This window comes from Gracilinanus agilis, chromosome 1, assembly GCF_016433145.1.
Source record: "Gracilinanus agilis isolate LMUSP501 chromosome 1, AgileGrace, whole genome shotgun sequence".
Classification (NCBI taxonomy): domain Eukaryota; kingdom Metazoa; phylum Chordata; class Mammalia; order Didelphimorphia; family Didelphidae; genus Gracilinanus; species Gracilinanus agilis.
This window is the reverse complement of record NC_058130.1, coordinates 25,738,108-25,750,786: the sequence shown is the minus strand read 5'-3', so window position 1 is coordinate 25,750,786 and position 12,679 is coordinate 25,738,108. Positions and strand designations below refer to the sequence as shown.

At 41.5% G+C, this 12,679-nt stretch overlaps 1 protein-coding gene across 1 annotated transcript in view; it reads right to left on the bottom strand.

Moving 5' to 3' along the window:
• PTPRG (protein tyrosine phosphatase receptor type G) overlaps positions 1 to 12,679 on the bottom strand; it is an 816,071-nt gene that overhangs the window by 93,894 nt on the left and 709,498 nt on the right. Inside the window, exon 13 of the mRNA XM_044675683.1 lies at positions 9,778 to 9,907. Within this exon, the coding sequence (XP_044531618.1) occupies positions 9,778 to 9,907 (130 nt within the window). The remainder of the gene's footprint in view (positions 1 to 9,777; positions 9,908 to 12,679) is intronic.

The window sequence follows — 12,679 nt, the reverse complement described above, 5'->3', positions numbered from 1 at the left end:
AGACAGAGGAGAGAGACTGAGACAGACAGAAAGAAAAAGACAGATGAGAGAAAGAGTGGAGAGAGACAGAGGAGAAGGAGAGAGAGAGAGAGAGAGAGAGAGAGAGAGAGAGAGAGAGAGAGAGAGAGAGGGAGGGAGGGAGAGAGAAAGAGAAGAGAGAGAGAGAGAGAGAGAGCGAGAGCGAGAGAGAGAGAGAGAGAGAGAGAGAGAGAGAGAGAAAGTGTGTGTTTGTGTGTGTGCTGGTGTTAGCACAGACTCATGTGGATTTTTCACATTCATGTTTGTTTGTCTATGCTGCCATCACATCATCGATGCGAGCCCCCACACATTCAGGCTTTGTGCCCCCTCATATTTATCATACACTCTTCCGAATTTCTACAGAGGGAAAAATTGTGATGTCCACAGAAACCACTTGTTTTTATGAATTGGGCTCTTAACGAGGAAGTCCTAACTCGTGGCAAAAGTTCTGAAAAACATATATCCTGGCAGTTAGTATGCAGAGCTCACAGAAGGGAGACCTTCCTGGCTGCTTGGGTGCTGGATCAAGCCGGAGAACATCTGAAAGATAGCAATTCACATAAACCACCCGCATCTTCCTCTTGCCGTAAATGCTGCCTCAACAAGTGAGGACATTGGGAAATGAATCACCAAGTGGGAACTGGAATTTACAGATGGGAAAATGGAAGCACTGAATAGTTCAATGACTTGGTCTTGGTCACACAGCTGGTAAGTGCATGGAGGGAGGATTAGAATCCGGGTCATAGAATCATCATCTACTGAGGGATTGGAAGGGGCAATTCCATTACTTTATAGATAAAGAAATGGAAGCACAGACAGGTTCATTAATTTCTTTTAAACCCTTACCTTTTGTCTTAGAGTGTATTCTAAGTATCGGATCCAAGGCAGAAGAACAGTAAAGGCTAGGCAACTGGGGTTAAGTGACTTGCCCAGAGTCACACTAACAGAGGTTAACTAACTTGCCCAGCGAAAAAACAGCTGGTAGCTGTCTAAGGTGGTCTTAGCCACTAAGGTCTTCTTGAGTCCAAGTCCGGTGCTCTACTCACTATTCTATTGTTGCCTCCTTCAAATACTTCTATATTGATCTTCAGCATCGTGGGGCAAACATTGAGCCATCTCAAGAGTGGCAAGGAAGGCAGTTCAAGTTTCTAGACTCAGCATCAGCAAAGAGAACCCCTCCCCCTCCAATTCTGAGAAGGAAAAGGGGAAAATTTTTCCTGGAAAGAATCTTTTGGCAAGTTGGTACCAAAGCCACTAGGAATGAAAAGAGGTAACTCGGTTGCTAGGCTAGATAGGAAAGAATGTCTTTGGGGGGCTCCCCCAATGAACCTCTAGCCCAAGTGATGGAGAAGTAACCAAGTCAACACATTTCTATTCACTGCCCAACGTGCATAATAACTTAGCTGCCTCCGATTGACAGCATCCTGAGGTCTTTGCCAGAATATTTTGGCAGGGCTGGGGAAACAGTGGCTCTTATCTCATCCCCAAGTCAGCTCATGATCTCTATTGAACCTTTGTGAGAGTGACAGAGGAAACAGCTGAGCTATCTTTCCCAGGCCTCCCTTTGCCTTTGGTACACACGTTTTGAGCCAAAGGAAATGCTGCTTGCCATCCATCCACATGACACCACGCCGAGGTGTTAAGAAGAAAGAGACACATGGTCCCCGTCTCTGAGGCTGTGAAAAGGACAGTGAGACTACCAGCTCTAAAGCAGATGAGTTAGCCTCACGATGAACTTTCTCCTTATTATAAAACAGGAATACTTAAAAAGAAAAATCTACACAAATCTCTTTCCATTTTTGCATTATTTGAAATGGTAAAGTGCTCACTAATCTCTTAGGTCCAATGTTCAAGTGACCCTGGGTTAATCACTTTACCTCCTGATCAAACGAGATAATATCTGTAAAGCATGTAGCACCCTGCCTGGTGTGCAGTAGGTGCTCTATAAACGTTTAATCTCATTCCTTCCCATAATTCTATATTTTCTCATTTGTAGATCGAAAGAATTCAGAGAAAGCTTAGTGCCGTTTTCCAGCTGTGGAAAGGATGCTGAGACTAGAGTTCAGAGGACCAAGATCTCCCTTAGATTTTGCCAGCTAGTAATTATTTGATCATGAGAAATCAGTACTTGCCTTTAAAATGAATGGGATTGGACTTGATGGCCCCTGAGTATTCTTCCAAATCCAAATCTATGAAATTAAATGAAGAGGTTGTCCCAAAGTCCCTTTCAATGCTAATATTCTTGGAACCACTGATGAAAATTTCCGATCTGGTCTTGTGATTACACTAATGGGGAGAAAACTCTTTGCCAGGGCCAACAGTCACCTATTCTACATCTCCAAGTCCTAGAGAGGTGTCTGGGGGCAGAGAGGTTCAGTGATTTGCCCAGGTTCATACAGTTAGCAGATATCAGAGGTGACACACGAACCCAAGTGTTCCTGACCGAAGCCAGTCCTGCATGCTTCATCCCTACGAGGGATATATGGATAATGGCAGGCAGAAAGAATTCTGGGCACACTCAATTAGACCTCTTAGAATACTCTCTTCCACCATCTACCTGAAATTACACAAATACCCAAAAGCTTTTTTCTGGTCTCCGACTGAATGGAACAAATTGAATTGTTTCAGGAGGTTTTTGAAATGTCAGCGTATTAGTGTTCTAGAAACTTAATGAGAAATGATATTTAACATCTCTGATTAGTCTTTGGAAATGCATTCTAACTGACCCATGGTTATTTAAAAGGAGGATCCAATTAGAATTTCTCCTTCGTCCAGATTCTATGATTTTATCAGCGAGGAACTTCCAATAAAGAAAATTCCTCCATGGATCCAAATTGGCAACTCATCTCAGAGTTTAAGTGACTTGTGTGCATGGGTCTTTGTTGAGTTATGGAACTCCGGAGTGCTCTTTCCCAATATGGATGGGCGCCTAGTCGGTAACACAGAATCTTAGAAGTCTAAGAGGATGTCTTGGGGGACACTGATGGAGAAAGTAAGTGACTTGTCCAGATCGCAAAACCAATATATCTCAGAAGTGGGACTTGAACTCAGGTCTTCTTGACTCTAGGTCTTACTCTTGTGCTATATTGGTGATTTCTAATATAACCACTAAATGATAGACCTTCCTCTATATTTCCTTGCCTCTAATAAATCAATTCTTTGCAATCCTGTCAGTGTCTTCTAGGCCATTCTTAGATTGACTTCTTTTTTCTTCCTTTCCAATCACATCCCCAATTCTGCCCAGTCCTTTGCTCTTGAATCCCTCTCTCCCTAGCCTTTTGGTGGCTTATCTCTTGCCACACTTCAAGCCTGGATTACTCCCATTACTGTGCATCCTCTGTTCCTGAGAGCTGCTGATGAGAGTTGTTGGAGACATCACGTGTTCATGTTATTCCACCATCCATATTCATGTTATTCAATCAACTGGGCCTTCACAGTAGCAAAGCAATCCATTTATTCCTCTCAAATAGATTCCCCATATGCCTCCACAAAGAAGTTTATAAAAAAAGATTAGCTCAATACCTGGCACACAGTAGGTGATAACTGAATGCTTATTTCTTTCTCTTTAAGAGGCGGCAGGTGGCCCACTGGGTCTGGAGTTGAGAAGACCTGAGTTCAATTTTGACTTCAGATAATTATTAGCTGTTTGGCCTTAGGCAAGCAGTCACTTAACTTCTGTTTGTCTTAGTTTCCTCTACTGTAAAACAGGGATAATAACAGCACCTATTTTGCAGGGATGCTGTGAGAATCTGAGAATATTTGTAAAGTGCTTAGCACAATGCCTAGCGAATAGTAAGTGCCATATAAATGCTTATTCCCTTTCCTCCATTTCCCCCTTGCTCAAGCCTTCCATGCTTCCTCTTTTTCCACCCCTCTCTAACCTTGTCATTTACTATTCTGGGAAAAGTGAGTTTCCTCTTCTCCCTTTCTTTTTAGCTCAAAAGGCTTTGACATCTTCCTCCTTTCCTTTAGTCTCTGATGAGTCTCAGTGCCAAGGCCAAGCATTTCACTTGTGCAAATGATTTCATATCCTCCTTCATTTTCTAGTACAATGCAATCTCAGGCTTCTTAGACTCTAATCTTCAACTTATCCCTGACTATTAATTCATTTCTTATTACCTATAAAAATGGTCGTCTCTCTCATCCTTAAAACAAAAACAAGCAAAACAAACCATTGCTAGACAACATCCCCTCAAGCTATCATCTTGTATCTATCCTCTATTTCTTGGCCAAAATCCTTGAAACTGTTGTCTGTCCAGAGACAAGAGAGTTTGCTGATGTAGGGTAAACACCATAGCATGGACAGGAGGGCAGTGACCACATCCATACCATCTTGGAAGTAGACCTTCAGTGAAGACAGCAGAACATGAAAAATACTGAAGGTTGGAATGATGCCTCCCAACATAAGCAGAGCCTAACTTAAACAAAAAGTTCAAAGTCAAGAAATGGGCTGGAAGAATGAACAAACTGAATAAATGGAGATTTTGAACCTTTCAAAATCTCTATTTATACAAAACAAATAACAAATGAACTTGACCATAAAAAGCTGCTATGCAAGACATAAGTTCAGAAGAAGATAAAAAATCAACAATAGCTATAAGCAAAGCCTCAAAGAGAAATGCTAATTGTACTCAAGTCAAGTAAGAATTCCTGGAAGCATTAAAGAAAAATATAAAGAGTGGTAAATGAAAAATTTGGAAAAATGAGGGTTATGCAAGAAAATTATGAAAATATAATTTAAAGCTTGGTAAAAAAAGGCACAAAAATACTGAAGAAAAGAATCCTTTAAAAAGCAAACTCAGCCAAATGTAAAAAGGAGGTACAATAACTCACTAAAAAATTCCTTAGAAATTAGAATTGACGAAATGGAAGCTAATGACTCTGCGAGACTTAAAAAAAAACCTCATTAAACAAAGTCAAAAGAATGAAAAAAAAAGAAGAAAATGTGAAATATCTCATCAGAAAAACAACTGATCTGGAAAGTAGGTCAAAGATTATGGAGCCATAGTTGGGATCACACAAATTTAGCAGCTCCATGTTAAAGTAATGGAAAGTTTGGAACATGATATCCCAAAAGTCAAAAGAGGTTAGGATTACAAACAAGAATAATCTACCCAGAAAAACAGTATAATCTTTCTGGGGGAAAATGAGTACTTATTAAAAATTAAATTAAAAATATTATTTAAAAAACAGACATTAATGAAATAAAGGACTTTCAAGTATTCCTAATGAAAAGACCAGAACTAAAAAGAAAACTTGACATTTAAACACAAGATTCAAGAGAAACAAAAAAGATAAACATGAAAGAGTAATCATAAAGGACTCAAAGTTAAACTCTTTACAATCCTATATGGAAAGATGATACATATAGCACCTAAGAACTCTAATATTATTAGGACAGTTAGAAGGAGCCTACAAAGACAGAAGTTTTTGTTGGAATTATGTTGGAATGGTCTCTTTAAAAAATGAAGAGGAAGAAAGAGGAATGAATTGGGAGAAGGAAGCAGAAGTAGAATAGGGAAAATTTTTTTACATAAGAGATGCACAAGGAAGAACTTATGTAATGGAGGGAAAAATTGGCAGTGGTAGTGGCAGGCAATGCTTGAACCTTATTCTCATAAGAATTGGTTCAAAGAGGAGAGAATATATAACATATGCATATACATACTATAATGATATATGTGTATATATCTAGATATACACACATACACTCAGTTGTTTATAGAAATCAATCTTATTCAATAGGGAAATAGGAGGGAAAGGGGATAGGAAATTATGAAAGGGAGGGCAGATTGAAGGAGGAGGTAGTCAGAAGCCAAATGGACTTTTGAGGAGGGACGGGATAAAAAGACAGAGAAAGAAGGAGACCATTTTGGAAATATAACTCAAGGGCTATAAAACTCTGCATACCCATGCTCAGCAATACCACTCCTGGGTTCTGTATCCCAAAGAGATGAAAGAAAAAAAGAAAGGAAGCTTTATGTACAAAAATATTTATGGCAGCTCTTTTGTCTGGCAAAGAATTGGAAATTAAGGGGATGCCCATCAACTGGAGAATGACTGAACAAATTCTTGCATATGATTGTGATGGGGTACTGTTTTATTATAAGAAATGATGAGAAGAGTGGTTCCAGAAAAAAACCCAGAAAGACTCATATGAACGGATGCACAGTGAAGTGAGAAGAACCAGGAAATCATTGTACATAGTAATCGTGTTGTAACGATGATTAAATGTGAAAGATATGGCCACTTTGTGCAATACAATGATCCAAGACAATTCCAAAGGGCTCCTGATGGAAAAATGCTTTCCATCTTCAGAGGCAGAACTGATGAACTGTGAGTCCAAATCGAATGTTAAATTTTCTTGCTTTTTTTTGTTATATTGTTAACGTGGAAATATGTTTTGCATGATTCCACATGTATAGTTATCATTTTCTTTGCCTTCTCAATGGGTAGGGGAAGAGTTGGAGAAAAAAAATTTAGACCTCAAAATTGAAAAAGAAACGAATGTTAATAAGTAAACATATAAATTTTAAAAAAGTAAATATTATGTATACTCACTACCTTCTCACTCCTTGAGATTCTGATCTCTCTTTTTACCTCATCACTTATTAGAAATTGCCTCATCCTTTCTTTCCAAACTTACTGGGCATTATTATTTCCTATCCTACATCCTGGCCTCTGAACTCTGCAATCTTTACAAACTGGCCTTGTCTCTGTCCCTCACATACAGCACTTCACTTCCCATCTCCATGACCTGGCTGTCCCCTCTTGCCCACAATGCACTCTTTCCACACCTCCATCTCAAAAAGCCCCTCATTTCCTCTGAGAAGCAGACCGATCAGTGTCTTCTACATAGGACCTTCCCTGACCCCCCATCTGTTAGCCCCTCTCCCAGTCTAACTTGTATTTAGCAATTTTGCATCTATTTCCATTATAAGACAGTTATCTTGCTTGCTATTCACAAAAGCACTGTGAGGCAGCCATCATTTTCTGTCTCATTTTACAAACGAGGAATCTGAAGCACAGAGAGGTGTAGGGATTTGCTGATGATCACACAACATTTCCTCAAACACATCTACTTTTTTTTTAACCAAATTTAACCAAAAATGAAAAAAAATTCTTATCTTCAAGTCTTTTGGAAGCCAGCTCAATTCAATTTCAGAGGACTTGGGGTTTTAAACTACTAGTGAAAGAAAACCATCTGTATTATTCTAGGGAGGGCCACATTGTCAGGAAAATTATGCTTATGAGCTATCGATTCTTTGCAGAGTAAGGTCAGTGCAAGTTCTGGAGGGGATGCCTTTCCCTCTCCATCCCTCTCAGTCAATAAGACAAACCCTTTAAGAACACGTTATAAAAGTAAGCTCAGCCCCAAAGGTCAATTTTTTCTTTATATTTTATAAGACATTTTGAGTAGCCTTTGCAGTGACATTCATCATAGTAAGCTATAGAAAGGGAACTCCAATCTAAAAAGCTAGTGGGGAATGTTGGCTCTGTCTCCACTTTGAATTCCAAGATGGCTCCATCAATGAACACAACTGCCTTTTCACTAGATTACTATGACATCTTACTATCGTGACTTCTTTTAAACCCTTTCCTTACATCTTGGAATCAATACTATGTAATTGGTTCTAAGGCAGAAGAACAGTAAAGGCTAGGCAATGGGGGTTAAAACTAGCTAGTAAGAGTTTGAGGTCAAATCTGAACCTGGAACCTCCGAACTCCAGGCCTGGTTGTCTAGAAATCCTCTTCATTCTAGTGGGATTGACCCACCCCCCCAAAAAAGGCCATGGACACTTTTTAGGACATTTCCTTTTGCCATAGTAAAAGCTTTCTTTTTCCTTTTTCTAAATCCACCCCATTCTCCACTCTCTGCCCCTTAGAACTCCCTTTAAGAAAAACCCCAGATGTTTCCTTTGGCTTTCTGGCACCAAGACTTAAAACCTCATGAAATGAACCCCCAGAGGGGGAAATGAAGATGCTGCCACCATCTTAGCTGGAGCCGTGGTTGATGCCCAACAGTTCAAACTCTTATTCTATCTCAGGATTACTTAAATTTCATTCAATAGCTTTTCTGTGCACAAACTATAAACTTTCAATCTGTCTTGAATTCCTAATTCTTCGTAGCAAATGATGGAATATAGGAATAGTCCCAGGAGAAAAGTGTGCTCCCTCGGAGAGTGCTGGTTACCTCTCCATCCTCACTTGCCTGCCTGCCTCCCTTTAATGGGAAAAGGATGGGGAAGTGAGTCAAGGAAGAGTTTGTTTTTAAACCTTCCTTTCTGTCTTAGAATCAATACTAAGTCTTGGTTCCAAGGCAGAAGAGTGGTAAGGGCTGGGCAATGGGGGTGAAGTGACTTGCTCAGGGTCACACAGCTTGGAAGTGTCTAAGGACAGATTTGAACCCAAGACTTCCCATCTCCAGCCCTGAATCTTCATCGACTGAGCCACCAAGCTGCCATGTCCCCTCCTCACAACATGCATCTCAGTATCAGAGCTGCCTGAAGCACTCAGAGATTGGCTGACTTGTCCAGACTCCCAAAGAAAATATGTGTCAAAGGTGGGACTTGAACTCAAGTCTTTTTGATTCAGAAGCCAGTTCTCTATCCACTATGCCCTAAATGCCTTTCCTTCCTTCTCCTATAATTCAGTCTTTGGATCATATTTTCCTTGGGATCATGAAGGCACAATGAGCAAGAAAGATTCAGTGAAACTTTCGTATACTTATTAAGATTTGCATTTTAAGTCTGGAATAGTTGAGCATCTAAGTCCAGGATTCCTCCCTATTTTGGGTGTCAAGGACCTCCTTGGTAGACAATCTCGTGATGCCTCAGGATTCCTACTCAGAATCATGTTTTTAAGTAATTCAAGGAAATGCTAGATTTCAGTGAGACTTAAAAAAAAATAAAGGTGAATTTTTCCCTATCCAAGTTCCCAGAATCCCTGAAATCTGTCCAAGTACTCCAGGGTGAGAACCTCTGGAATGGATGAAAAGACGGTTCAGAAGATTTTTTTTAAATCCTTACCTTGTCTCCTAGAATGGATGCTAAGTATTAGTTCCAAAGCAGAAGAACAGTAAGGGCTAGGCAATGGGGGTTAAGTGACTTGTCCAGGATCACACAGTTAGGAGTTGTTTGGGGTCAGATTTGAACCTAGGACCTCCTATCTCTAGGCCTGGTTCTCTATCCACTGTACTACCCAGCTGTCCCCATAAGTACTTTAAAGATCATTGGTTTAATAAATTTGGAGCTACCATGCAGTTAACCCTTAACTTCCTTGTATTTAACTTGAATGTTTTTTTTATACTTATTATCTTTATATTGAATCTGTATTTATTTACATGGGACCTTGTTGTCTGCCCTCTTAAAATGTGAGCCTCCTGAATAGGAGAATTGTTTCATTCCTTGTGTTTCTATCTCCAGAGCCAGTTGATCAACTGTGTGGGAAGCTGGGCCGGAATTTACTTCAATGAAATCTATTTTATAAAGGATGACAGCACAAACAGCCACCCTCCTTGGAGTACTAGATCTTTTCAGAGATAGTTCATACCGGAAACCCTACAGCTATCATGATAGGAAGTTTCTGAAGGAAATTAAAATAAAAATCAGAGAGGTTGCCCCCACACACCCTTTTCTCAGGCTCCCCAGTGGACTTCCCTAGCTTTCCACCTATTTTTTTCATGGGTCACCCAGTGCTTGAAGTCCAGCTCTCCCCAACTCTTCTAATTTATTCTGAATAGAAAAGAAATGAACTCACCTCCAGTATACTAGCACAGCAATAAGAAGAATGAGGCACACGAAGGTCAGAGCAGATACCACGATCAGGGGGATGATCCAGTCCATTCTCCCAGCAGAAGCTCGGGTCACCATGCTAGAGGTGTTCTTGTCTGCAGCAAACAGAAATCAGTCCAGTTAAAAACCAGGAGGTGAGATAAAGGAGAGAGAATGGGGTAGAGGGGGAAGAGAGGGAGAGAAAAAGGTGAGAGAAAAAAGAGAGAGAAAGGATAGTGAAGAGGAAGAAACAGTGAGGAAGAGAAAAATAGAGGAAGATGAAGAGAATAGGAGAAAAGAAAAGGAGAGGGGAAAGAGAGAGTGAGACAGGAGGGGAGAGAAAGGGAAAGAGAAAATAGGAAAGGAGGGAAGAGGTAAAAAGAGGGGAAAGAGAAAGGAGGGAAAACAAGGAAGAGAAAAAGAGAGATAATGAAAGGGTGAGGCAGAGACGGGAAAGAAAAGAAGAAGAGAGGGAGAGGGAAGATGGAGAGGAAAGAAAAGAACAGAAAAAGAGAGATAATAAAGGGGTAAGGCAAAAGGAGAATAGAAAGAAAGAGAAAGAGAGAGAAGAAAGAAAAGAAAAAGAGACTGAAGGGTTGAGGGAGAGAAAGAGATCAGGAGATAGAAAGAGACAGAAAAGAAGAAGAAGAGAGAGAGGGAGAATGAGAGAGAAGAGAGAAAAAGGAAGAGAGGGAGAATAAAAAGGGGAGAAAAGAAAGGGAAAGTGGGGAGAAAACTAGAGAAAGAGGGAGAAAGAGAAGAAGCAAGAAAGAGGGAGAGACTCAGAGGAGGCAGAGAAGGGGTTAGCTCGGCTCCAGACACAGAGTTCTGCTCCACTTTTGGGAGGGGAGGGACTGCACTGTCCCAGTGCACACGCCCAGGGTAGGCTGGTGAGCCCAGGGATCATACAAAGTGCAGTTGTCATTTCCTCCTTCGTCACAACCCAAACACTGCTTCTTACATAAGCTTTGCTCTGCAAGTATCAATCCCCCAGATTTAAGGCCAGACCAAATGCCCTTTTTGCAAAAGGAGGTTTGCAGAAGGCGATCCTCACACCGAGCCTTGGCGTCATGCACGGTGCTTGTTAGATTTGAGTTAACTTTACATACGTGTGTCTAAGGAAAATGCCTTTTGGCACCTGTTTCTAGCCTGTTTGTCTGTAGTTGTTGGCATATTTCCCCCTATCAGATTATGAGTCCCTCCAGGGCAGGGACTATCTTCTGCCTTTCTCTGTATTGTCAAGTGCTTAGCACAGTGCCTGGCACACAGCAGGTACTTAATAAATGCTTATTGATCAACTGTCTCAGAAACTGATATTCCCTGACGTCTTGGATGCTGGCAATGCAGGCTGCTCCATGTTTCTGGTAGGAGATGAAGGCTTCCTCTCCCTCCCTGTGCAGAGCTGCTGGGGAAGCCTCAGCTCCATGATCTAGCCATTGAATAGCCAGATGTAGAGCAAGGATGCATCGGAGCTGCTGTGGCTTTTTGTCCTCTACGTCCTTGCCCGGCCACACGATCCGGCTAGCCCGTGTCTACCAAACGCAGGCAGCTGGGAATTTCCACTTGTCACCATCCCAGCTCCTTGCTATGTTACATCATGCTGGCTTTGTACTCACAGAGGGGCAGAATGAAATGGGGCGTGTGGAAGGGGCGGGGGGGGGCACAGAATCAAAGGGTAACTGTGCCTGGAGGTGGGAAGCTGTTCTGTTTTTGTTTTTGTCGGGAGCAGGGCTGCAGGCTGATGTACACTCAGTGAGGGTTCTGTCTGCTTTCCCAAAACTAGGCCAGCATTCAGCTAAGGGAGCCCATTAGGAAGCTGGCTGACACACGGACTCAGCAGCTGGCCAGGCGAGCGAATATACGCTGAGCTGGGATTGCATGATCATCAGGCCAGAGGTATCGCTGACCCCATCGGCGACGGGGATTTACTCCCATTGTACAAGCGAGGAAAGAGATAGCCTGCGTGACTTGTCCCAGCTCACACTACTTCAAAGGTTCAAAGCCCCAAGCCGGCAGGCGCTACCATTCCTTTAACAGAGGAGGAAACAAGACCAGGGAGTTTAGGTGATTTGCCCAAATCAGTAGGCAGTTTCTCTGATTCTAAAGTCAATGCCCTCTCTGAGGTAGGAAGACCCTGTGATAGTTTGTGTTTAGAGCTGTGTGTGCTGCCTTTTTTAAAATTAAATTTATTTTTTTCAATTACATGTAAATAGACGTGTGTTATCTTTCACGTAGAATGACGAATCTTTTTGAAAAGATCATTTCGTTCCTAGTAGATAATAAATAACATTTCTTTGACTTTCCTCCTTGAAATCTAGTCCATTACAAAATGCTTTCAGAAAGTCTTGTTTCTTCCCTCCCACAGCCCATGCCAAGAAAGATAGGTTTGAAATTTCTCCCATTTTCTGGATGAGAAAACTGAGGCAAAGGGTTTCGAAAGGGTCACCCAGTGAGCATCAGATACTAAGGATTAAAAGGCATATATTTAACTGCCCTCTAAAGCTCTTTGATTTAAGTTCCTTGTTTCCATGGCAAAGTCCTAAGGAGACAGTAGAGTAGGAAGACAGAATGACAGAATGACAGAGACAGAGAGAGAGTAGAAACAAAGACCAAGAGAGGCAGAGACAGATAGAGACCAGATTGCCTCTCTTGGTCTTTGTTTCTACTCTCTCTCTGTCTCTGTTTCTCTGACTCTCTCTCTGTTACTCTTCTGTCTCTCTTTCTGTCTCTCTGTCACTCCTCTCTGTTACTCCTCTGTCTGTCTGTCTATCTCTGTTACTCCTCTGTCTGTCTGTCTATCTCTGTTACTCTTCTCTCTCTCCCTCCCACCTCTCTCTCTCTCTCTCTCTCTCTCTCCCCCTCTCTCTCTCTCTCCCTCTCTCTCTCTC